Below are 27,560 nucleotides of genomic sequence, written 5' to 3'. Positions count from 1 at the left end.
GTACCTCTGTCATACACCCCATGTACTGTACCTCTCTCATACACTTTCTATACTGTACTTCTCTCATACACTGCATGTACCACTAATACCGCTCTCATACACTCCATGTACTGTACTTCTCTCATACACTGCATGTACCACTAATACAGCTCTCATACACCCCATGTACTGTACCTCTCACGTACACCCCATGTACTGTACCTCTCACGTACACTGCATGTACCACTAATACCTCTGACTATTCTGACCAACCATAAAGCCAGCACAGCACGTTCATAGACAGCTTGTTTCCAGGAACTGGGGATCATTACATCAATATCTAAGAAACTGCAGGCAGACCCTTTGCTTCTCGGTTTGAGCACCAGCAGCCTACATACCTTTCCCTGATGCTAAATGCTTTCCCCCCCACTTCCACTAACTGTAGGTGTCCCCCAAGTTTCTGTTCTTGGTTCTCTCCTTTTCTCTCTCTATACATTCCCTTTAGGTGAACTCATTAGTTCTCTTGACTTCCAATATCATCTCTATGCTGATGACACTCAAATCTACCTTTCCTCCCCGGACCTCTCCCCCACTCTCCTCACTCGTATCTCCAACTGTTTCTCTGCTATATGTTCTTGAATGTCCCAGCGCTTTCTTAAACGTAAAATGTCTACGACTGAGCTGATCATCTTCCCTCCCTCCCGCACAACCTCACCTCCCACAATCTCATTATCCATTGATGGCACTACTATCTCCTCTAGCCCCCTAGTACGCTGTCTTGGAGTAATCCTTGACTCCTCCCTCTCCTTTAAATCACACATTCAGCACCTCTCACTAACCTGCCGTTTCCGTCTCAAAAATATTTCCTGGGTCAGACCTTTTCTCACTCAGGATGCCACTAAGACCCTTATCCACTCACTGGTCATCTCCTGACTAGACTTCTCCTGACTGGCATCACTGACAAATACCTCTCTCCACTCCAATCTGTCCTCAGTGCTGCCGCCCGACTCATCTTCCTCACCAAACGCACTACCTCCACCTCCCTTCTCCCACAAGCCCTTCACTGGCTCCACTTCCCTTTCAGAATCCAATTCAAACTTCCCACTCGCCAACAAAGCCCTCACCCACTCCTCTCCCATCTACATCTCTGACCTTATCTCCCTTTACACTCCCACCTGTCCTCTTCACTCTGCTAATGCACGCCGACTCTCCTGTCTACTGATTACTTCCTCCCACTCCTACCTCCAAGATTTCTCACGTGCTGCTCCCTTTCTCTGGAAGTCTCTACCTCTCCCCATCAGACTCTCCACCTCTCTACAGAACTTCAAACGGGCTCTCAAGACTTCTTCACCAAACCTAGCCATCTTTTATCCTAACCCTCTGTTCCACGCTCACTGGCTACCCCATCTGTGTCACCCCTGTGTGTCTGTCCCTCCACTTTAGAATGTAAGCTCTCATGAGCAGGGTCCTCAACCCTCATCTGCTTATCCTTTCTTACTTTAATAATCTTCGACTGCACCAAATCCTGCTGTTTTCTGCCACCCTGATACTTATGTCGGTATCATCTGCTGATGTAGCTATGTTTACTTACCCTGTACTTGTCCTATATTGTCTTAAACTGTAAGTTACTGTAAGGAAATAACACTTTCACATTAGGACAACTCCTGTAGTGCATTTATTGCATGAGAAGATACATTTTATTTACATAATTGGAACTATAGGAAAACTCACGATTACCAGAAAAACTATCCTTTTGCAGGGAGATCCTTTTGATACCATATAATACACCTCTGTACATCACACCTCTGTACATTCCTGGGCCTGTGACAACGGCTGTGCTGGCAATAGAGTTAGTAATCCTGACGGTAGAGTTAGTAATCCCTGGCCTTTATCAACGGGTGTGCTGATGGTAATCCCTGGGCCTGTGACAATGGGTGTGATGACAGTAGAGTTAAAAATCCCTGGGCCTGTGATTACATGTGGTCTGTCGGTAGTTAGTAATCCCTGGGCCTGTGATTACATGTGGTCTGTCGGTAGTTAGTAATCCCTGGGCCTGTGATTACGGGTGTGCTGTCAGTAGTTAGTAATCCTTGGGTCTGTGATTACATGTGGTCTGTCGGTAGTTAGAAATCCTTGGGCCTGTGATTACGGGTGTGCTGTCGGTAGTTAGTCATCCCTAGGCCTGTGATTACATGTGGTCTGTCGGTAGTTAGAAATCCTTGGGCCTGTGATTACGGGTGTGCTGTCGGTAGTTAGTAATCCCTGGGCCTGTGATTACATGTGGTCTGTCGGTAGTTAGTAATCCCTGGACATGTAATTACGGGGTGTGCTGTCAGTAGTTAGTAATTCCTAGGCCTGTGATTACGGGTGTGCTGTCGGTAGTTAGTAATCCCTGGGCCTGTGATTACGGGTATGCTGTCAGTAGTTAGTAATCCTTGGGTCTGTGATTACATGTGGTCTGTCGGTAGTTAGTAATCCCTGGGCCTGTGATTACGGGTGTGCTGTCAGTAGTTAGTAATCCTTGGGTCTGTGATTACATGTGGTCTGTCGGTAGTTAGTAATCCCTGGGCCTGTGATTACGGGTGTGCTGTCAGTAGTTAGTAATCCCTGGGCCTGTGATTACGGGTGTGCTGTCAGTAGTTAGTAATCCTTGGGTCTGTGATTACATGTGGTCTGTCGATAGTTAGTAATCCTTGGGTCTGTGATTACATGTGGTCTGTTGGTAGTTAGTAATCCCTGGGCCTGTGATTACGGGTGTGCTGTCAGTAGTTAGTAATCCTTGGGTCTGTGATTACATGTGGTCTGTCGGTAGTTATTAATCCCTGGGCCTGTGATTACGGGTGTGCTGTCAGTAGTTAGTAATCCCTGGGCCTGTGATTACGGGTGTGCTGTCAGTAGTTAGTAATCCTTGGGTCTGTGATTACATGTGGTCTGTCAGTAGTTAGTAATCCTTGGGTCTGTGATTACATGTGGTCTGTCGGTAGTTAGTAATCCTTGGGCCTGTGATTACGGGTGTGCTGTCGGTATTTAGTAATCGCTGGGCCTGTGATTACATGTGGTCTGTCGGTAGTTAGTAATCCCTGGACATGTGATTACGGGGTGTGCTGTCAGTAGTTAGTAATCCTTGGGTCTGTGATTACATGTGGTCTGTCGGTAGTTAGTAATCCCTGGGCCTGTGATTACGGGTGTGCTGTCAGTAGTTAGTAATCCCTGGGCCTGTGATTACGGGTGTGCTGTCAGTAGTTAGTAATCCTTGGGTCTGTGATTACATGTGGTCTGTCGGTAGTTAGTAATCCCTGGGCCTGTGATTACGGGTGTGCTGTCAGTAGTTAGTAATCCCTGGGCCTGTGATTACGGGTGTGCTGTCGGTAGTTAGTAATCCCTGTGCCTGTGATTACGGGTGTGCTGTCGGTAGTTAGTAATCCCTAGGCCTGTGATTACATGTGGTCTGTCGTCGTTAGTAATCCTTGGGCCTGTGATTACATGTGGTCTGTCGGTAGTTAGTAATCCCTGGACATGTGATTACGGGGTATGCTGTCAGTAGTTAGTAATTCCTAGGCCTGTGATTACGGGTGTACTGTCGGTAGTTAGTAATCCCTGGGCCTGTGATTACGGGTGTGCTGTCAGTAGTTAGTAATCCTTGGGTCTGTGATTACATGTGGTCTGTCAGTAGTTAGTAATCCTTGGGTCTGTGATTACATGTGGTCTGTCGGTAGTTAGTAATCCTTGGGCCTGTGATTACGGGTGTGCTGTCGGTAGTTAGTAATCCCTGGGCCTGTGATTACATGTGGTCTGTCAGTAGTTAGTAATCCTTGGGTCTGTGATTACATGTGGTCTGTCGGTAGTTAGTAATCCTTGGGCCTGTGATTACGGGTCTGCTGTCAGTAGTTAGTAATCCTTGGGTCTGTGATTACATGTGGTCTGTCGGTAGTTAGTAATCCCTGGGCCTGTGATTACGGGTGTGCTGTCAGTAGTTAGTAATCCCTGGGCCTGTGATTACGGGTGTGCTGTCAGTAGTTAGTAATCCTTGGGTCTGTGATTACATGTGGTCTGTCGGTAGTTAGTAATCCCTGGGCCTGTGATTACGGGTGTGCTGTCAGTAGTTAGTAATCCCTGGGCCTGTGATTACATGTGTTCTGTCAGTAGTTAGTAATCCTTGGGTCTGTGATTACATGTGGTCTGTCGGTAGTTAGTAATCTTTGGGCCAGTGATTACGGGTGTGCTGTCGGTAGTTAGTAATCCCTGGGCCTGTGATTACATGTGGTCTGTCGGTAGTTAGTAATCCCTGGACATGTGATTACGGGGTGTGCTGTCAGTAGTTAGTAATCCTTGGGTCTGTGATTACATGTGGTCTGTCGGTAGTTAGTAATCCCTGGGCCTGTGATTATGGGTGTGCTGTCAGTAGTTAGTAATCCCTGGGCCTGTGATTACGGGTGTGCTGTCAGTAGTTAGTAATCCTTGGGTCTGTGATTACATGTGGTCTGTCGGTAGTTAGTAATCCCTGGGCCTGTGATTACGGGTGTGCTGTCAGTAGTTAGTAATCCCTGGGCCTGTGATTACGGGTGTGCTGTCAGTAGTTAGTAATCCTTGGGTCTGTGATTACATGTGGTCTGTCGGTAGTTAGTAATCCCTGGGCCTGTGATTACGGGTGTGCTGTCAGTAGTTAGTAATCCCTGGGCCTGTGATTACATGTGGTCTGTCAGTAGTTAGTAATCCTTGGGTCTGTGATTACATGTGGTCTGTCGGTAGTTAGTAATCTTTGGGCCTGTGATTACGGGTGTGCTGTCGGTAGTTAGTAATCCCTGGGCCTGTGATTACATGTGGTCTGTCGGTAGTTAGTAATCCCTGGACATGTGATTACGGGGTGTGCTGTCAGTAGTTAGTAATCCTTGGGTCTGTGATTACATGTGGTCTGTCGGTAGTTAGTAATCCCTGGGCCTGTGATTACGGGTGTGCTGTCAGTAGTTAGTAATCCCTGGGCCTGTGATTACGGGTGTGCTGTCAGTAGTTAGTAATCCTTGGGTCTGTGATTACATGTGGTCTGTCGGTAGTTAGTAATCCCTGTGCCTGTGATTACGGGTGTGCTGTCAGTAGTTAGTAATCCCTGGGCCTGTGATTACGGGTGTGCTGTCGGTAGTTAGTAATCCCTGGGCCTGTGATTACGGGTGTGCTGTCGGCAGTTAGTAATCCCTAGGCCTGTGATTACATGTGGTCTGTCGTCGTTAGTAATCCTTGGGTCTGTGATTACATGTGGTCTGTCGGTAGTTAGTAATCCCTGGGCCTGTGATTACGGGTGTGCTGTCAGTAGTTAGTAATCCTTGGGTCTGTGATTACATGTGGTCTGTCAGTAGTTAGTAATCCTTGGGTCTGTGATTACATGTGGTCTGTCGGTAGTTAGTAATCCTTGGGCCTGTGATTACGGGTGTGCTGTCGGTAGTTAGTAATCCCTGGGCCTGTGATTACATGTGGTCTGTCAGTAGTTAGTAATCCTTGGGTCTGTGATTACATGTGGTCTGTCAGTAGTTAGTAATACTTGGGTCTGTGATTACATGTGGTCTGTCGGTAGTTAGTAATCCTTGGGCCTGTGATTACGGGTGTGCTGTCGGTATTTAGTAATCGCTGGGCCTGTGATTACATGTGGTCTGTCGGTAGTTAGTAATCCCTGGACATGTGATTACGGGGTGTGCTGTCAGTAGTTAGTAATCCTTGGGTCTGTGATTATCATGTGGTCTGTCGGTAGTTAGTAATCCCTGGGCCTGTGATTACATGTGGTCTGTCGTCGTTAGTAATCCTTGGGCCTGTGATTACATGTGGTCTGTCGGTAGTTAGTAATCCCTGGACATGTGATTACGGGGTATGCTGTCAGTAGTTAGTAATTCCTAGGCCTGTGATTACGGGTGTGCTGTCGGTAGTTAGTAATCCCTGGGCCTGTGATTACGGGTGTGCTGTCAGTAGTTAGTAATCCTTGGGTCTGTGATTACATGTGGTCTGTCGGTAGTTAGTAATCCTTGGGCCTGTGATTACGGGTGTGCTGTCGGTAGTTAGTAATCCCTGGGCCTGTGATTACATGTGGTCTGTCAGTAGTTAGTAATCCTTGGGTCTGTGATTACATGTGGTCTGTCGGTAGTTAGTAATCCTTGGGCCTGTGATTACGGGTGTGCTGTCGGTAGTTAGTAATCCCTGGGCCTGTGATTACATGTGGTCTGTCGGTAGTTAGTAATCCCTGGACATGTGATTACGGGGTGTGCTGTCAGTAGTTAGTAATCCTTGGGTCTGTGATTACATGTGGTCTGTCGGTAGTTAGTAATCCCTGGGCCTGTGATTACGGGTGTGCTGTCAGTAGTTAGTAATCCCTGGGCCTGTGATTACGGGTGTGCTGTCAGTAGTTAGTAATCCTTGGGTCTGTGATTGCATGTGGTCTGTCGGTAGTTAGTAATCCCTGGGCCTGTGATTACGGGTGTGCTGTCAGTAGTTAGTAATCCCTGGGCCTGTGATTACGGGTGTGCTGTCGGTAGTTAGTAATCCCTGGGCCTGTGATTACGGGTGTACTGTCGGTAGTTAGTAATCCCTAGGCCTGTGATTACATGTGGTCTGTCGTCGTTAGTAATCCTTGGGCCTGTGATTACATGTGGTCTGTCGGTAGTTAGTAATCCCTGGACATGTGATTACGGGGTGTGCTGTCAGTAGTTAGTAATCCTTGGGTCTGTGATTACATGTGGTCTGTCGGTAGTTAGTAATCCCTGGGCCTGTGATTACGGGTGTGCTGTCAGTAGTTAGTAATCCTTGGGTCTGTGATTACATGTGGTCTGTCAGTAGTTAGTAATACTTGGGTCTGTGATTACATGTGGTCTGTCGGTAGTTAGTAATCCTTGGGCCTGTGATTACGGGTGTGCTGTCGGTAGTTAGTAATCCCTGGGCCTGTGATTACATGTGGTCTGTCAGTAGTTAGTAATCCTTGGGTCTGTGATTACATGTGGTCTGTCGGTAGTTAGTAATCCCTGGGCCTGTGATTACGGGTGTGCTGTCAGTAGTTAGTAATCCCTGGGCCTGTGATTACGGGTGTGCTGTCGGTAGTTAGTAATCCCTGGGCCTGTGATTACGGGTGTGCTGTCGGTAGTTAGTAATCCCTAGGCCTGTGATTACATGTGGTCTGTCGGTAGTTAGTAATCCTTGGGCCTGTGATTACGGGTGTGCTGTCGGTAGTTAGTAATCCCTGGGCCTGTGATTACATGTGGTCTGTCGGTAGTTAGTAATCCCTGGGCCTGTGATTACATGTGGTCTGTCGGTAGTTAGTAATCCCTGTGCCTGTGATAATAATAATAATAATAATAATTTTATTTATATAGCGCTCTTTCTCCAACAGGACTCAAGGCGCTTTACAGACATCAAAAACAATGCACATGATACAGAGGATTTGAGTAATACAACAATAGACAAGACACACAGACATAAAAGAATAACCTTAAGCACACAGAAAGCATAATGCAGGATAGGGCCCTCATTCCGAGTCGTTCGCTCGGTAATTTTCATCGCATCGCAGTGAAATTCCGCTTAGTACGCATGCGCAATAATCGCACTGCGACTGCGCCAAGTAATTTTACAATGAAGATAGTATTTTTACTCACGGCTTTTTCTTCGCTCCGGCGATCGTAGTGTGATTGACAGGAAATGGGTGTTACTGGGCGGAAACACGGCGTTTTCGGGGCGTGTGGATAAAAACGCTACCGTTTCCGGAAAAAACGCAGGAGTGGCCGGAGAAACGGAGGAGTGTCTGGGCGAACGCTGGGTGTGTTTATGACGTCAAACCAGGAACGACAAGCACTGAACTGATCGCAGATGCCGAGTAAGTCTGAAGCTACTCTGAAACTGCTAAGTAGTTTGTAATCGCAATATTGCGAATACATCGGTCGCAATTTTAAGAAGCTAAGATACACTCCCAGTAGGCGTAGGCTTAGCGTGAGCAACTCTGCTAAATTCGCCTTGCGAGCGATCAACTCGGAATGAGGGCCTAGGAGTAGGTATTTTGGGTAATAACTTCCAAGGGTTGTGTATTCCACCCTCACAGGCACCAAGTGCAGCAGCCATCTTGGGCGCTCCGCGTAGGATTACCCAGGGTGGAATAGTCTACCCCTAGAAGAGATGACACAAAATGGGGGTGATTTCAGAGTCCTACAGTTTAGAGTAGGGTTCCAACAAAACCACAAGGTCCATGTATTTTTCATCCCATCCACAAGTGTACCATATGGGGCTGCCATGTTGGGCGCACTTTGAAGGTTACACTGTGGGAGGTGAGCCATACAAGGCCAAGTTCATATATTGGAAAACTGATGCTTATGTAGCAGTATGATGTACCCTGGATGTAGGGCACAATGGAAAGGTGTGCAATCAGTGGATGTAAACATTACAGGAAAACACATGGTGGGGTGGAAGCGAGCAATGAAGAGGAAAAAAAACAAAACACAATAGCAGGTAACTAGTGGCAGAAGTAGGAGTGGGATAACATTTTGATCAGATCTTAGTACGGGTGATTATGGGTGTGCTGTCAGTAGTTAGTAATCCCTGGGCCTGTGATTACGGGTGTGCTGTCGGTAGTTAGTAATCCCTGGGCCTGTGATTACATGTGGTCTGTCGGTAGTTCGTAATCCTTGGGCCTGTGATTATGGGTGTGCTGTCGGTAGTTAGTAATCCCTGGGCCTGTGATTACATGTGGTCTGTCGGTAGTTAGTAATCCCTGGGCCTGTGACAACAAGTGTGCTGACGGTAGCGTTAGTAATACCTGGGCCTGTGAGAACGGGTATGCTGACAAGAGTTGATGAACCCTGGACCAGTTCAGTTCTGTAACCCTAAATATTTATTTAAAAGCAACAAGGGTTCTTGATGTGGGTGAAAGGGACAGATTGAGTGTTTTCTATAGTCGTATAACCTACTTTTCTAAATCACCTGCACTTGGTCATGAAAACACGGAATACTTACCACACGTGGGATTTACATGTCTTAAACAGGGCAAAAAATAATAATGTTATTTGTACTTCTAAAATGGTTTGTACTGTTTTCGTGTCTCATTACCCTGCTTCGGGAACTTTATAACCCACTAATAAGTGTAAATTATGCCGCGCTCTGTACCTGCGCTGGCCCCCGAGCAGGATTATCCATCATGCTCCTTGTTATATGCGCAGTATGAAAAATAACATTTTTATTTCATTAAAATCGAATACAAACGCTTGAGAGAAATGTGTAATAACGGCTTCTTGTAGGTCTGGCCTGTATTTCTGTGCTGGCTTGTACTGGATTTTATTTTTTTTGTCATTTAGTTACAGTTATTTTTTAATATGTATGAGCAGGAAGCGAACTAATGCAGAATGGGGGCAGTGAACAATACTGAGCCTCCATCTCGATTTATGGGCTAAACCGTTGTGAGTGAATCTACCTAAACTGTGGAAGGTATCAGCCCTATAGTGCTGGCTTTTTCAACCAGTGTGCAGCGACCAGTTGCAAGGTGTGCCGCGGAGCCAGAGCAGCTTCCTGCACCTTCAGAGTGAACTGTTGGCCCGGGCTCTTCTTAGAGGATCAGTCATGCTCCAGCCGTGACCTTTGCCTTGAAAACGGTGTGATATCATAGGTCACGGCCGCCGCGTCTCACCACCCAGCCAGCCCACCTGCCTGCATACAAATCTTCCAGTTCCCGCCTGCATACACAGCTTTCCTTGCCAACCCACATCCACACCTGCTCGACCGCCCGCTGCTCAGTATTCGCAGAACTCCACTATGAACAATCCCCGCCACTGAGGGACAGGGAGGAGGACAGCTGATAATAATATTTGTTATTTTATTTCTCCTGTGGGGAACCATAGGATTTCAATAGGATTTATGTGGGGAGAATAAACATTTATGGGTACAATGTGAATAATTCATGTGGGGAGCAATAGGATTTATGTGGGGAGAACTGTGATTGATTTATGTGTGGAGCTATAGGATTTATGTAGGGAGCAACATGATTTATGTGGGGAGCAATGTGATTGTTTTTTTCTGTGTAGGCCAATGTATGTGTGGATTTTTTTTTTACTGTGAGGGCCAATGTGTGTGTTTTGTTTTTTTCCTGTGGGGAACTGATGGTGTGCCTTGGCAATTTTAAAATATTGTTCAGTGTGCCACGAGTAAAAAAAGGTTGAAAATCACTGCTATAGCATATGCTGTGTGTGGTTCTCCATACTAATTCTCCCTATCTCATGCTCTGTGCATTGATTTCCATACAGTAGATTTGCATTATGAATCTTTTTCCCTCGGCACGCGCCCCTGCACACCTACCGACAAGTGAAACGTCTGCACTCATTTTAGTGTTTGGCTTAGTCATTACTTTAGGGATCGTCAGCCTCCTCTCTTCGATGCATTATTCCAAGTTTAAATATAAAACAAGTAATCTAATAAAAGAATCAAATTAAGGGACTTTGCACAGCTGTACAATCTAAATACAATTTGCCAAAGCATATGGGCTCTTGTAATTGTGCTAACGCTGGATGTTTTCCCTGGTAAAGAGTAAACCGTAGAAGAATGTTGGGCCGTCAGCAATGCCTGCGACGCTTGTCCACGCGCGTTACTGTCTGTCGACGGCAGAACGCATTCTGCTGGTCAGGTGTTATTCACACGCCCTTCTTGTTCCACAAAGCTAGCAAATAATATAACGATGTTTTATGTTGTTTTATAGCAAAACACACAGTGAAATATGAATAGATACACTAAGCAATAATCTCAGCTCTAATTCCACATTTTCTGCATCCTCTATGGGGCGTATTCTCTAGGGCCTGATATATAGCGTTGAGTAGGGGAGTTTTCTCCTGCAGTTCATGTATTGCTGTGTATATGCCATCCTGCAACTCTTATTAATTCTTCATCCCTTTTTCTTTCATAGCACTTGCCAAGCTCTCTTTATTATCAATAGATCAGTCTTGTGTCCTGTACCAAGACCAAAAAAAAAACCAGCAAAGCGCAGTATTTTATATTGAGTTGCCGGATAGCATGAAGACACCATGAATCATAGTAGCTTACCCTCTCGGATCCTGCGGGAGAGTCCTCTTATCTCCCGCTGTCCTGCATTATAAATCAAATCTCCCAATAATTTGGATGGTCACTGCAGCCAGGGTTCCACCAAGGAATTTCTGGGCAAGGACAGCGATTTGCTGCAGTCACTACTCACTAGCATGACTTCTGTCCAGGCTCCTCAGCTTTTGCTGTCAACTCTCAGCAAATCCGTGTAGGACCTCTAGTAGTAGAGAATACAGCTTGCCTGACCCCTGTGAACTGTAGGGGTAATTCAAATCTGATCGCAGCAGCAAATTTGTTTGCTAATGGGCAAAACCATGGGGGTCATTCCGAGTTGTTCGCCCGCAAGCGGATTTTAGCAGATTTGCTCACGCTAAGCCGCCGCCTACTGGGAGTGAATCTTAGCATCTTAAAATTGCGAACGATGTATTCGCAATATTGCGATTACACACCTCGTAGCAGTTTCTGAGTAGCTTCAGACTTACTCGGCATCTGCGATCAGTTCAGTGCTTGTCGTTCCTGGTTTGACGTCACAAACACACCCAGCGTTCGCCCAGACACTCCTCCGTTTCTCCGGCCACTCCTGCGTTTTTTCCGGAAACGGTAGCGTTTTTTCCCACACGCCCATAAAACGGCCTGTTTCCGCCCAGTAACACCCATTTCCTGTCAATCACATTACGATCGCCAGAACGATGAAAAAGCCGTGAGTAAAATTACTAAGTGCATAGCAAATTTACTTGGCGCAGTCGCAGTGCGGACATTGCGCATGCGCATTAAGCGGAAAATCGCTGCGATGCGAAGATTTTTACCGAGCGAACAACTCGGAATGAGGGCCAATATCGGGATACATTGTGCAGCATTGCATCCCCCATAGAAACCTATGGTTGATGCGGCTGCGGGCGGAAATGGAGGGATCACAGCAGGTATCTCCGATACCTGCTGCAATCCTTTCTCTATACATACCAGGGAAACCTCATATTTGCGGCTAATTTATGAAAGCAGGTGTTTTTCGGGAACATAGCCACAAATATTTTTTGATAAATGGGCCCCTCTGTCTCTCTCCTTATCCGCATCTTACCCCCTCTCTTTCTCCCTCCTTTTCTCTGCCTATCTCCCCCCCCCCTCCCCTCTTCTGGGGGGAATCTCTCTATCTCCCCCTTTCTCTCTTGGTGGTCGAGGTGACACCTAACCTGCAGTCATTTACTTCTACCACTGTCTACTCCAGCGGGGTAAGGCTTCATGGTCGTGCTGGATGATGGGTGCTATGCTGGGTCAGAGGCGTTACATTTGGGTGGGTTATATTGTTTCTGTGCAGGGTTAATACTGGCTGCTTTATTTTTACACCGCAATTTAGATTTCAGTTTGAACGCATCCCTCCCAAATCTAACTCTCTCTGCACATGTTATATCTGCCCCCCCGCCCCCCCTGCAGTGCACATGGTTTTGCCCAACTACTAACAAATTTGCTGCTGCTATCAGATCTAAATTAGGCCCTCATCGTCTGCAGCTAGTGATGATCATTAAAGTAAGAATTCACTCAAGGTCAAATTGCATTTGGAATTTATTGCATAGGCATCATATTTATCATGTATGTATGTTGTGCTGAGTGATAAAAAAAGAAATATAGCAGCAAATAGATGCAAATAAGAAATCCAGAATTGCAGGCAGCAATGATAGTACCAATAATTGCAAAATTTCCCGAATATTTAGCATCGAGCATGTAAGCTAAGACTCACCCATATGTGGAGCAAGACACGCCCCCTCAAAGGAACGCAATGAATTGCACGCCGCATTCTGCTACAGACTATCATCTCCATGAAACTCGTTTTCAAAAGTAGGCAAGTATGCACTGAATTAAATTCATCTGAAGTTGAAAGTTCCATTTTAACTTTTCATGGTCAATGTGAGATTTAGAGGTATGGGTTTAGTGGGGTGCACTGTGAATCTCTAAGAGGTAGATTTATCAAAGCTTGGCCAGAGATAAAGTGGAGAGGGATAAAGAGGTCTATTCAAGAAGCAGTGAAAAGTGTGGAGAAGTGAGCCAGTGGAGCAGTTGCCCATGGCAACCAATCAGCTGCTACTCTACTTAGAATTTTAAAGAATGCACTTTATAAATGTTACCTCAACACTGATTGGTTGCCATGGGCAACTTCTCCACTGGTTCACTTCTCCAAATTTTTCACTGCTTCATGAATAGACTTCAAAGTACCAACCAATCAGCTCCTAACTGTCTTTTCTTTCAAACACAGCCTGTAACATGACAGAGGCTGATTGGTTGGTACTTTATCTCTCTCCACTTTTGTCTGTCTCCACGTCTAGAGATGTTTGCTGTCCCCTGTGTTTTGGTTTTGCTTCAATATCATCGCCGTGTTTTGGTTTTGGCAAAACCACTCTCAAGAGTGTTGGTTTTGGATCTGGATTACTATAAAAATTGATGACAACTGCTAAAATCATGTAATTTGGAGGTGTTTTTGTTCCTACAATATTATTAGCATCAATTACAGTCATTTCCAGTGGGACATGGCGCCTGCAATCATGAGGGAGGGGTTTACATAGAATCCAAAACATGCAAGATCCTGTTTTTATATCCAAGGCCAGAACTTCACAGGATGACCCGAGTCGGTACTCTGTTCTTCTCAGAACCCCAAAGTTTGGGTGTGTTTAGTTTTCCATAAAACCGAACAACTCATCTCTGGATTAATCTTCCCCCTAAGTCCTACCGGGGCTCTGACTGAGTACTGGATGGAACAGTGACTACACTTGAATCATGGTACATTGAAAGTGTATGAGGGCGGACACTGACATAGAGCTCAGTGCGGTGGGAATGACAGGGATGCGGCAGCAGTGTGTGATTCCCAGATGGCTGGAATAGATGGCTCTTGTGGAGTGCTGGAATTGGATGCACACTGCAGATATCTTTGGGCATTGATGGATGGCTTTTCATGGCTACATATGAGTAGAAGATTATATGTTGACATATGACATAGTATGAGGAAAAAGCGTTTTATCAGTTTGTCAGGTTTGATAAAGTCATACAGTGTTACTTTTTTTTCTTTATATTGTACCTTTTATATACGTCCTCAAGGCCCCTAAAGGTCCAGGTTGTAAAGATATCCATGGCTCAGCCCAGGTGGTTAAATCATATTGATTGAGATACTAATTAAGTCATCTGTAGCCAAGCATGGAAATACTTAAAACCTGGACCGCTGGGGTGCCTTGAGGACCGCGTTTGCGAACCTTTGGTTTAAACTGCAGTAATTGTAGGGTTGTTATGTCTGGGTAACGCTCTAAGGGGGACATTTACTAAGCAGTGATAAGAGCAGAGAAGTGAGCCAGTGGAGAAGTGGCCCCATCAACCAATCAGCAGCTCTGTATCATTTTATAGTATGCAAATTATAGATGTTACTTCAGTGATGATTAGTTGCCATGGGCAACTTCTCCACTGGCTCACTTCTCCGCTCTTATCACTGCTTAGTAAATGTCCCCCTAAGCTCCTTATCAGTGATCGACTCGGCATTAGTCACACTCTACCTTCCTAAGCAGCTATTTACGTAGGAGAGACCACTCCAAGCTAAAGACACATTTACTAAACATACTGTAAGTCTGCACAGTGTGAACTTCTCAGCTTGTAAGAAGCCAGTCTGGCATGCAAATGATACATAAACTAGGAACAGAACCTAGTTTTGTGCAATGGTAGCATGCCAGGCTGGTGTTGTATAGGGAAGAAGGTGCCAAGCAGTCAAATATGTCCTCATGCACAAGAAAATAAGGGATCCCTTCTGCGCTCATCAAACAACAATAAACAGTAATGCTGTAAATAATGAGTTCTCAAATGGATAAGTCTATGACTCAATTATAGTCTCTTTTGGTTCTTATATAAAGCGGAAATGCTGGATGTAAGGAGACTCAATGCGTACCGTACTCACAAGGAGTCATGGTATGTCCCGCGTATAAAGGTGTCTTTAGTCGCTTGGTTCTTCTTTACCTTCTCCGAGGTGGAAAGATCTTATCCTCGTAGTTGGAAAGAAGAAAAAGTGGAAAAGAAGAACAACTGATGGTGTAGTATGTTCGTGCAAGCAGGATGAGCGCAGAAGGGATCCCTTATTTTCTTGTGCATTATTGTTCCAGGGTGATTGAGTGATCATCTGTTGGTATCCCCACTGCAGCTCTCAGAGGCGCAGCAGTCCTCTATCTCCTCTTTTTTAAAATATGTCCTCATGCCACCAAGTTGCATTAGGATATGATGATATATGATTTCCATACAAGGGACAGAAAAGCGAAGACTAAATTCAGTTCCCAATGGTTTATGTACAGGTTTGAGACCTGCCCGTGCACAGATGGTGGACCGTACCTGCCCAGACCTCATTCTGTGAGATCACTCGCAATGCTCTGGATGTGTGGCGGTTGTCCGGGGGTGGCGACAGGCATCTATTTACACAAGGCACAGTAACTCTGCCCGTCTCTGCTTCAGGCACTAAGATAAGCTTACACTTGTGTAGATCATGTAACATAGTAACACAGTTGGTGAGGTTGATAAAAGACCGGTAATCCATCGAGTACAACCGGAAATATATTATACTCCCTATTCTATTCTGGTTAAAGGCTATATCCTCGGATATTTTTTTCTGCTAGAAATTTATCTAACCCATTTTTAGTATGTGATGAAGTGCCTTTCACTAGACTCCAAAGAGACGACTTAGATGTCAGAGGACCGTAAGCACGGCAGCAAGAAAAGTGTTATTAAGAAATCCTGCATCGTATAAGAAGAGGTCATCCATCCTTGTTCCGCTCACCTTCCTGTGACTAGTAATGGTCAGCAGTAACGCACATCAGGTTCTAATAGCTCCATCTACTGCCATGATTCCAGATCTTTCTAACCATGCAATGCAGGTTGCGGGACTATTGGCTGTCTTCTCAGTGGATCTGAAGTTAGATCTTCCATCCACATGGCCTTGGAGAACCTCCTTTTAGATGTCTGTCCTCTGATGTTTCTGCAAGGATCTTTGATTGATCACAATTTTAATTACCCAATTGTGCGGTACTTTAATACATGTGACGTTGGAAATGAAATGATGTAGCTTAGCCATTCCTGCAACGCTACGCACTAGCGCCATCCCTTTGGTAGTACAGAGAAGAACATTGAATGTAGAGCCTTGGCATAACCCGTGCCATCTTGACAGAAGTTTCTAACTGTCCTCTTTTGTTTTATAAAAGCTTAGTACACGTCGGGTCTTCCTCCCCTTTGGATCCATATGTGGGCTACTGTAGACTTGTTGAAGCCAAAGCTAACAGTGCCCATCAGGACTTAAAAGTATGCCGGCTGGCTTCACCAGTGGAGTCAGTCACTTTGTGAGTAGAAGTCGTGTTTCCCAAGGATAACACATATTCAGTAGAAACCAGTGTTTTCGTTGGACAAGCAACCGGTTTGTGGGTTGAACCAGTGATGTCATCAGTTTCTATTCTATTGATAGGCTGCATTTCTAGTGAATTGATTGGCTCAGCCTCAAAAATATGTCTGTGTGTCTGGCGAGGGTCACACTTTTATGAAGTTATCTCAACATTCGCTGTAACAGCTCTTATTATCCTCTTACGGAGCATTTCAACACACAAGACTCTCAGATTTATAGACCATACACTAAATATTATTTACGCATTTTGGCTAAATGCAGCACCTGCTCTACTGCTATAATTCCCTGTAACTAATGACCGTTTTATTTATTTTTCAATCTTAGGTAATTAGTGAATTTGAGGCTGCACCTGACTCCTTCTTTTACCGAATACCAAACCTGAGCCGAAACAGACAGTACAGCGTTTGGGTGGTGGCGGTGACCGCTGCGGGCAGAGGAAACAGCAGTGACATCATCACCGTTGAACCAGTGGCTAAAGGTAAAACGTTTACATTACATGTTGTCTTATTCTTTTTCTGTATTGGGAAATAAAATGTTGGATTACGTCATTTGTACAAAGAGTGAAGTAATACAGGTATCATGAGGAATAAGGTAGATTGTGTACTGTGAAAGTGTAATGCAGTATAAAATGAATTAATTGGTTATTTTATAAAATCTATTCTCTGGAAACCCATATAGTAACAATTCTCAAAACCTGAAAAATAAAACTCTATAATTAGTCGGAATTTAGTATACTGTATGCAGACATGGGGGGAGGGTGGGTTGTGTCATAGTTGGCCATTTATAAACTGATTGGCCCTTTAATTTTAGAGCCAATCTCACTGAAGTCTGTCTGGTTCTATGAAACCGGCACCTATTACATGACCCCTTTGTCACTTAGGGGACTGTTTACTTAGCCTTGGATGGAGGTAAAGTACCAGCCAATCAGCTCCTAACTGTCATTTTAAACCTAGCCTGTAACATGGCAGTTAAGAGCTGATTGGCTGGTACATTATCTCCGCCCACTTTATCTCCATCCAAGGCTTAGTAAATAGAACCCATAATGCTTGCAGCTACAGTCACTGCTTAACGGTTTAATGAGGATGGTTTCAGATCAGCCACCACAATTATGAAATAAGCCTTTAAAATTCAGTAATCTCAGTGTTCACATGAGCGATATTGGAGGTATACAGTATTGTGCCGCCACACACACTATACAATATACTGTATGAAGACGCAATGTACAGTATCATTACACATTGCAAGTAAAATACATTGCGTCAAGTGTGGAAATTGTTCCACTGGACGTGCAGCACATCCGATGGGACGATCCAATGAATGACAGATTGCAGATACACACTGTCTGTTGTGTATTGTTATGATCTGAACGATATATATTGTGCAGTTTATTGCATAGTGTACCCAGCTTAGTGTAGTGACATATCACATATCACGCCCAATTTCTCTGACGTCCTAGTGGATGCTGGGAACTCCGAAAGGACCATGGGGAATAGCGGCTCCGCAGGAGACTGGGCACAACTAAAGAAAGCTTTTAGGTCACCTGGTGTGCACTGGCTCCTCCCACTATGACCCTCCTCCAAGCCTCAGTTAGATTTTGTGCCCGGCCGAGGTTGGATGCACACTAGGGGCTCTCCTGAGCTTCTAAAAAGAAAGTATATAATTAGGTTTTTTATTTTACAGTGAGACCTGCTGGCAACAGGCTCACTGCAGCGAGGGACTAAGGGGAGAAGAAGCGAACCTACCTGCTTGCAGCTAGCTTGGGCTTCTTAGGCTACTGGACACCATTAGCTCCAGAGGGATCGACCGCATGGAACTGGCCTTGGTGTTCGGTCCCGGAGCCGCGCCGCCGTCCCCCTTACAGAGCCAGAAGCAAGAAGAGGTCCGGAAAATCGGCGGCAGAAGACATCAGTCTTCACCAAGGTAGCGCACAGCACTGCAGCTGTGCGCCATTGCTCCTCATACACACTTCACACTCCGGTCACTGAGGGTGCAGGGCGCTAGGGGGGGGCGCCCTGAGCAGCAATAAAAACACCTTGGCTGGCAAAAATACCACAATATATAGCCCCAGAGGCTATATATGTGATAATTACCCCTGCCAGAATCCATAAAAAAGCGGGAGAAAAGTCAGCGAAAAAGGGGCGGAGCTATCTCCTTCAGCACACTGGCGCCATTTCTCCCTCACAGCTCCGCTGGAAGGAAGCTCCCTGGCTCTCCCCTGCAGTCTACACTACAGAAAAGGGTAAAAAAGAGAGGGGGGGCACTAAATTTAGGTGCAGTATATATAACAGCAGCTATAGGGGACATAATTCAGTTAGTCCCTGCATTATATAGCGCTCTGGTGTGTGCTGGCATACTCTCACTCTGTCTCCCCAAAGGGCTTTTGTGGGTCCTGTCCTCTGTTAGAGCATTCCCTGTGTGTGTGCGGTGTGTCGGTACGGCTGTGTCGACATGTTTGATGAGGATAATGATGTGGAGGCGGAGCAGATGCCTATAGAAGGGATATCACCCCCTGCGGGGCAGACACCTGAGTGGATGGACTTATGGAAGGAATTGCGTGCACGTGTCGACTCCTTACACAAAAAATTTGACGACATGCCAAATGCGGGACAGCCGGCTTCTCAGCTCGTGCCTGTCCAGGCGTCTCAAAGGCCATCGGGGGCTCTAAAACGCCCGCTACCTCAGATGGCAGACGCGGATGTCGACACGGATACTGACACCAGTGTCGACGACGATGAGTCTAGTCTAATGTCCACTAAGGCCATTCGTTGCATGATTGAAGCAATGAAAGAGGTGTTACAAATTTGTGATATAAACCCAGGTACCACTAAAAAGGGTATTATGTTTGGGGAGAAAAAACTACCCGTAGTTTTTCCCCCATCAGAAGAATTAAATGAAGTGTGTGAAGAAGCGTGGGCTTTCCCTGATAAAAGATTGGTAATCTCTAAGAAGTTACTAATGGCGTTCCCTTTCCCGCCAGAGGATAGGTCACGTTGGGAGACACCCCCTAGGGTGGATAAAGCGCTCACACGTTTGTCTAAAAAGGTGGCACTACCGTCTCCGGATACGGCCGCCCTCAAGGAACCTGCTGATAGAAAGCAGGAGGCGATCCTGAAGTCTGTATATACACACTCAGGCATTATACTTAGACCAGCTATTGCGTCAGCATGGATGTGCAGTGCTGCCGCTGCGTGGTCAGATTCCCTGTCAGAAAATATTGACACCCTAGACAGGGACACTATTCTGCTAACCATAGAGCATATAAAAGACTCAGTCTTATACATGAGAGATGCACAGAGGGAGATCTGCCGGCTGGCATCTAAAATAAGTGCATTGTCCATTTCTGCTAGGATACTCCTTCAGACAGGGAGGCTGTGCTAGCGGCAATTCACAAGCTGTATTCCCAGCAGGTGATAATCAAGGTGCCCCTACTTCAACAAGGACGGGGTTACTATTCCACACTGTTTGTGGTACCGAAACCGGACGGTTCGGTGAGACCCATTTTCTCTATCGTCCTAGTGGATGCTGGGGTTCCTGAAAGGACCATGGGGAATAGCGGCTCCGCAGGAGACAGGGCACAAAAGTAAAGCTTTCCGATCAGGTGGTGTGCACTGGCTCCTCCCCCTATGACCCTCCTCCAAGCCAGTTAGATTTTTGTGCCCGGCCGAGAAGGGTGCAATCTAGGTGGCTCTCCTAAAGAGCTGCTTAGAAAAGTTTAGCTTAGGTTTTTTATTTTACAGTGAGTCCTGCTGGCAACAGGATCACTGCAACGAGGGACTTAGGGGAGAAGAAGTGAACTCACCTGCATGCAGGATGGATTGGCTTCTTGGCTACTGGACATCAGCTCCAGAGGGACGATCACAGGTACAGCCTGGATGGTCACCGGAGCCTTGCCGCCGGCCCCCTTGCAGATGCTGAAGTAAGAAGAGGTCCAGAATCGGCGGCAGAAGACTCCTCAGTCTTCTAAAGGTAGCGCACAGCACTGCAGCTGTGCGCCATTTTCCTCTCAGCACACTTCACACGGCAGTCACTGAGGGTGCAGGGCGCTGGGAGGGGGGCGCCCTGGGAGGCAAATGAATACCTATTTTGGCTAAAAATACCTCACATATAGCCTCCGGAGGCTATATGGAGATATTTAACCCCTGCCAGAATCCGTTAAGAGCGGGAGACGAGGCCGCCGAAAAAGGGGCGGGGCCTATCTCCTCAGCACACAGCGCCATTTTCCCTCACAGAAAGGCTGGAGGGAAGGCTCCCAGGCTCTCCCCTGCACTGCACTACAGAAACAGGGTTAAAACAGAGAGGGGGGGCACTAATTTGGCGCTAGAAATATATAAAAAAGATGCTATAAGGGAAAACACTTATATAAGGTTGTCCCTATATAATTATAGCGTTTTTGGTGTGTGCTGGCAAACTCTCCCTCTGTCTCTCCAAAGGGCTAGTGGGTCCTGTCCTCTATCAGAGCATTCCCTGTGTGTGTGCTGTGTGTCGGTACGTGTGTGTCGACATGTAGGAGGACGATGTTGGTGAGGAGGCGGAGCAATTGCCTGTAATGGTGATGTCACTCTCTAGGGAGTCGACACCGGAATGGATGGCTTATTTAGGGAATTACGTGATAATGTCAACACGCTGCAAGGTCGGTTGACGACATGAGACGGCCGACAAACAATTAGTACCGGTCCAGACGTCTCAAAAACACCGTCAGGGGTTTTAAAAACGCCCGTTTACTTTAGTCGGTCGACACAGACACAGACAGGGACACTGAATCCAGTGTCGACGGTGAATAAACAAACGTATTCCTTATTAGGGCCACACGTTAAAGGCAATGAAGGAGGTGTTACATATTTCTGATACTACAAGTACCACAAAAGAGGGTATTATGTGGGATGTGAAAAAACTACCATAGTTTTTCCTGAATCAGATAAATTAAATAAAGTGTGTGATGATGCGTGGGTTCCCCCCGATAGAAAATTATGGGCGGTATACCCTTTCCCGCCAGAAGTTAGGGCGCGTTGGGAAACACCCCTTAGGGTGGATAAGGCGCTCACACGCTTATCAAAACAAGTGGCGGTACCGTCTATAGATAGGGCCGTCCTCAAGGACCAGCTGACAGGAGGCTGGAAAATATCATAAAAAGTATATACACACATACTGGTGTTATACTGCGACCAGCGATCACCTCAGCCTGGATGTGCAGAGCTGGGGTGGCTTGGTCGGATTCCCTGACTAAAAATATTGATACCCTTGACAGGGACAGTATTTTATTGACTATAGAGCATTTAAAGGATGCATTTCTATATATGCGAGATGCACAGAGGGATATTTGCACTCTGGCATCATGAGTAAATGCGATGTCCATAACTGCCAGAAGATGTTATGGACACGACAGTGGTCAGGTGATGCAGATTCCAAACGGCACAAAGGTGTATTGCCGTATAAAGGAAGAGGAGTTATTTGGGGTCGGTCCATCGGACCTGGTGGCCACGGCAACTGCTGGAAAATCCACCGTTTTTTACCCTAAGTCACATCTCTGCAGAAAAAGACACCGTCTTTTCAGCCTCAGTCCTTTCGTCCCTATAAGATCATATCTGCCCAGGGATAGAGGAAAGGGAAGAAGACTGCAGCAGGCAGCCCATTCCCAGGAACAGAAGCGTTCCACCGCTTCTGACAAGTTCTCAGCATGGCGCTGAGACCGTACAGGACCCCTGGATCCTACAAGTAGTATCCCAGGGGTACAGATTGGAATGTCGAGACGTTTCCCCTTCGCAGGCTCCTGAAGTCTGCTTTACCAAGGTCTCCCTCCGACAAGGAGGCAGTATGGGAAAAAAATTCACAAGCTGTATTCCCAGCAGGTGATAATTAAATTACCCCTCCTACTACAAGAAAAGGGGTATTATTCCACACTATATTGTGGTACTGAAGCCAGAAGGCTAGGTGAGACTTATTCTAAAAAAAATTTTTTGAACACTTACAAAGGTTCAAATCAAGATGGAGTCACTCAGAGCAGTGATAACGAACCAGGAAGAAGGGGACTATATAGTGTCCCGGGACATCAGGGATGCTTACCTCTATGTCCCAAATTTGCCCTTCTCACTAAGGGTACCTCAGGTTCGTGGTGCAGAACTGTCACTATCAGTTTCAGACGCTGCCGTTTGGATTGTCCACGGCACCCCGGGTCTTTACAAAGGTAATGGCCGAAATGATGATTCTTCTTCGAAGAAAAGGCGTCTTCATTATCCCTTACTTGGACGATCTCCTGATAAGGGCATAGTCCAGGGAACAGTTGGAGGTCGGAGTAGCACTATCTCGGATACTGCTACAACAGCACGGGTGGATTCTAAATATTCCAAAATCGCAGCTGATCCCGACGACACGTCTGCTGTGCCTAGGGATGATTCTGGACACAGTCCAGAAAAAGGTGTTTCTCCCGGAAGAGAAAGCCAGGGAGTTATCCGAGCTAGTCAGGAACCTCCTAAAAACAGTGCATCATTGCACAAGGGTCCTGGTAAAAATGGTGGCTTCCTACGAAGCAATTCCATTCGGCAGATTTCACGCAAGAACTTTTCAGTGGGATCTGCTGGACAAATGGTCCGGATCGCATCTTCAGATGCATCAGCGGATAACCCTATATCCAAGGACAAGGGTGTCTCTCCTGTGGTGGTTATAGAGTGCTCATCTTCTAGAGGGCCGCAGATTCGGCATTCAGGATTGGATGCTGGTGACCACGGAGCCCAGCCCGAGAGGCTGGGGAGCAGTCACACAAGGAAAAAATTTCCAGGGAGTGTGATCAAGTCTGGAGACTTTTCTCCACATAAATATACTGGAGCTAAGGGTAAATTTATAATGCTCTAAGCTTAGCAAGACCTCTGCTTCAAGGTCAGCCGGTATTGATCCAGTGGGAAAAACATCACGGCAGTCGCCCACGTAAACAGACAGGGCGACACAAGAAGCAGGAGGGCAATGGCAAAAACTGCAAGGACTTTTCGCTGGGCGGAAAATCATGTGATAGCACTGTCAGCAGTGTTTCATCCCGGGAATGGAAACTGGGAAGCAGACTTCCTCGGCAGGCACGACCTCCACCCGGGAGAGTGGAAACTTCATCGGGAAGTTTTTTCCACATGATTGTAAACCGTTGGGAAATACCAAAGGTGGACATGATGGCGTCCCGTCTGAACAAAAAACGGGACAGGTATTGCGCCAGGTCAAGAGACCCTCAGGCAATAGCTGTGGACGTTCTGGTAACACCGTGGGTGTACCAGTCGGTGTATGTGTTCCCTCCTCTGCTTCTCATACCTAAGGTGCTGAGAATTATAAGACGTAGAGGAGTAAGAACTATACTCATGGCTCCGGATTGGCCAAGAAGGACTTGGTACCCGGAACTTCAAGAGATGCTTACAGAGGTCTTATGGCCTCTGCCGCTAAGAAGGGACTTGCTTCAGCAAGTACCATGTCTGTTCCAAGACTTACCGCAGCTGCGTTTGTCGGCATGGCGGTGGAAAGCCGGATCCTAAAGGAAAAAGGCATTCCGGAAGAGGTCATTCCTACCCTGGTCAAAGCCAGAAAGGAGGTGACCGCACAACATTATCACCACATGTGGCGAAAATATGTTGCGTGGTGTGAGGCCAGGAAGGCCCCACAAAGAAATTTCAACTCGGTCGTTTCCTGCATTTCCTGCAAACAGGAGTGTCTATGGGCCTCAAATTGGGGTCCATTAAGGTTCAAATTTCGGCCCTGTCGATTTTCTTCCAGAAAGAATTGGCTTCAGTTCCTGAAGTCCAGAAGTTTGTCAAGGGAGTATTGCATATACAACCCCCTTTTGTGCCTCCAGTGGCACTGTGGGATCTCAACGTAGTTCTGGGATTCCTCAAATCACATTGGTTTAAAACCAGTCAAATCTGTGGATTTGAAGCATCTCACATGAAAAGTGACCATGCTCTTGGCCCTGGCCTGGACCAGGCGAGTGTCAAATTGGTGGTTTTTTCTCAAAAAAGCCCATATCTGTTTGTCCATTCGGACAGGGCAGAGCTGCGGACTCGTCCCCAGTTCTCTCCCTAAGGTGGTGTCAGTGTTTCACCTGAACCAGCTTATTGTGGTGCCTTGCACTTACTAGGGACTTGGAGGACTCCAAGTTGCTAGATGTTGTCAGGGCCCTGAAAATATGTTCCAGGACGGCTGGAGTCAGGAAAACTGACTTGCTGTTATCCTGTATGCACCCAACAAACTGGGTGCTCTTGCTTCTAAGCAGACTATTGCTAGTTGGATGTGTAATACAATTCAGCTTGCACATTCTGTGGCAGGCCTGCCACAGCCAAAATATGTAAATGCCCATTCCACAAGGAAGGTGGGTTCATCTTGGGCGGCTGCCCGAGGGGTCTCGGCTTTACAACTTTGCCGAGCAGCTACTTGGTCAGGGGCAAACACGTTTGCTAAATTCTACAAATTTGATACTCTGGCTAAGGAGGACCTGGAGTTCTCTCATTCGGTGCTGCAGAGTCATCCGCACTCTCCCGCCCGTTTGGGAGCTTTGGTATAATCCCCATGGTCCTTTCAGGAACCCCAGCATCCACTAGGACGATAGAGAAAATAAGAATTTACTTACCGATAATTCTATTTCTCGGAGTCCGTAGTGGATGCTGGGCGCCCATCCCAAGTGCGGATTATCTGCAATACTTGTACATAGTTACAAAAATCGGGTTATTATTGTTGTGAGCCATCTTTTCAGAGGCTCCGATGTTATCATACTGTTAACTGGGTTTAGATCACAAGTTGTACGGTGTGATTGGTGTGGCTGGTATGAGTCTTACCCGGGATTCAAAATTCCTCCCTTATTGTGTACGCTCGTCCGGGCACAGTACCTAACTGGCTTGGAGGAGGGTCATAGGGGGAGGAGCCAGTGCACACCACCTGATCGGAAAGCTTTACTTTTGTGCCCTGTCTCCTGCGGAGCCGCTATTCCCCATGGTCCTTTCAGGAACCCCAGCATCCACTACGGACTCCGAGAAATAGAATTATCGGTAAGTAAATTCTTATTTTAAATTTGAAATCCTTGAACACATACATAAAAAAATTCAAGTTCAAGATGGAATCGCTCAGGGCGGTTATTGCAAGCCTGGACGAGGGGGATTACATGGTATCCCTGGACATCAAGGATGCTTACCTGCATGTCCCCATTTACTATCCTCACCAGGAGTACCTCAGATTTGTGGTACAGGATTGCCATTACCAATTCCAGACGCTGCCGTTTGGACTCTCCACGGCACCGAGGGTGTTTACCAAGGTAATGGCGGAAATGATGATACTCCTTCGAAGAAAGGGAGTTTTAATTATCCCGTACTTGGACGATCTCCTAATAAAGGCGAGGTCCAAGGAGCAGTTGTTGGTGGGAGTAGCACTATCTCAGGAGGTGCTACACCAGCACGGTTGGATTCTGAATATTCCAAAATCACAGCTGGTTCCGACGACACGTCTACTGTTCCTGGGTATGATTCTGGATACAGTCCAGAAAAAAGTGTTTCTCCCGGAGGAGAAAGCCAAGGAGCTGTCATCTCTAGTCAGAGACCTCCTGAAACCAAAACAGGTATCGGTGCATCACTGCACGCGGGTCCTGGGAAAGATGGTGGCTTCTTACGAAGCAATTCCTATCGGCAGGTTCCATGCCAGAATTTTTCAGTGGGACCTGTTGGACCAATGGTCCGGATCGCATCTTCAGATGCATCGCCTAATAACCCTGTCTCCAAGAACCAGGGTGTCTCTGCTGTGGTGGCTGCAGAGTGCTCCTAGAGGGCCGCAGATTCGGCATACAGGACTGGGTCCTGGTGACCATGGATGCCAGCCTTCGAGGCTGGGGGGCAGTCACACAGGGAAGAAACTTCCAAGGACTATGGTCGAGTCAGGAGACTTCCCTACACATAAATATTCTGGAACTAAGGGCCATTTACAATGCCCTAAGTCAGGCAAAATCCCTGCTTCTACACCAGCCGGTACTGATCCAGTCAGACAACATCACGGCAGTCGCCCATGTAAATCGACAGGGCGGCACAAGAAGCAGGATGGCAATGGCAGAAGCCACAAGGATTCTCCGATGGGCGGAAAATCACGTACTAGCACTGTCAGCAGTGTTCATTCCGGGAGTGGACAACTGGGAAGCAGACTTTCTCAGCAGGCACGACCTCCACCCGGGAGAGTGGGGACTTGATTCAGAAGTCTTCACGCTGATTGTACATCGATGGGAATGGCCACAGGTGGACATGATGGCGTCCCGCCTAAACAAAAAACTAGAAGCGTGGTACCCGGAACTTCAAGAGATGATCTCAGAGGACCCATGGCCTCTACCGCTCAGACAGGACCTGCTGCAGCAGGGGCCCTGTCTGTTCCAAGTCTTACCGCGGCTGCGTTTGACGGCATGGCGGTTGAACGCCGGATCCTGAAGGAAAAGGGCATTCCGGAGGAAGTCATTCCTACGCTGATTAAAGCCAGGAAAGATGTAACTGCAAAGCATTATCACCGCATATGGCGGAAATATGTTGCTTGGTTTGAGGCCAAAAAGGCCCCAACAGAGGAATTTCAACTAGGTCGATTTCTGCATTTCCTACAAGCAGGAGTGACTATGGGCCTGAAATTAGGCTCCATTAAGGTACAGATCTCGGCTCTGTCGATTTTCTTCCAGAGAGAACTAGCTTCACTACCTGAAGTTCAGACGTTTGTGAAAGGAGTGCTGCATATTCAGCCCCCGTTTGTGCCTCCAGTGGCACCTTGGGATCTCAACGTGGTGTTGAGTTTCTTAAAATCACATTGGTTTGAGCCACTTAAAACCGTGGATCTAAAATATCTCACGTGGAAAGTGGTCATGTTATTGGCCTTGGCTTCAGCCAGGCGTGTGTCAGAATTGGCAGCTTTGTCATGTAAAAGCCCTTATCTGATTTTCCATATGGATAGGGCGGAATTGAAGACTCGTCCCCAGTTTCTCCCTAAGGTGGTATCAGCTTTTCACTTGAACCAACCTATTGTGGTGCCTGCGGCTACTAGGGACTTGGAGGATTCCAAGTTACTGGACGTAGTCAGGGCCTTGAAAATTTATGTTTCCAGGACGGCTAGAGTCAGGAAAACTGACTCGCTATTTATCCTGTATGCACCCAACAAACTG

At 46.6% G+C, this 27,560-nt stretch overlaps 1 protein-coding gene across 3 annotated transcripts in view; it reads left to right on the top strand.

Moving 5' to 3' along the window:
* DSCAM (DS cell adhesion molecule) overlaps positions 1-27,560 on the top strand; it is a 796,975-nt gene that overhangs the window by 590,481 nt on the left and 178,934 nt on the right. For all 3 annotated transcript variants that reach the window (XM_063956595.1, XM_063956594.1, XM_063956596.1), the window contains one exon: positions 16,748-16,901. In XM_063956595.1, coding sequence (XP_063812665.1) covers positions 16,748-16,901 — 154 coding nt within the window. The remainder of the gene's footprint in view (positions 1-16,747; positions 16,902-27,560) is intronic.

The sequence above is a fragment of the Pseudophryne corroboree genome, chromosome 2 (assembly GCF_028390025.1).
Source record: "Pseudophryne corroboree isolate aPseCor3 chromosome 2, aPseCor3.hap2, whole genome shotgun sequence".
NCBI classification, from domain to species: Eukaryota; Metazoa; Chordata; class Amphibia; order Anura; family Myobatrachidae; genus Pseudophryne; species Pseudophryne corroboree.
This window is presented reverse-complemented; position numbering and strand designations above follow the sequence as displayed.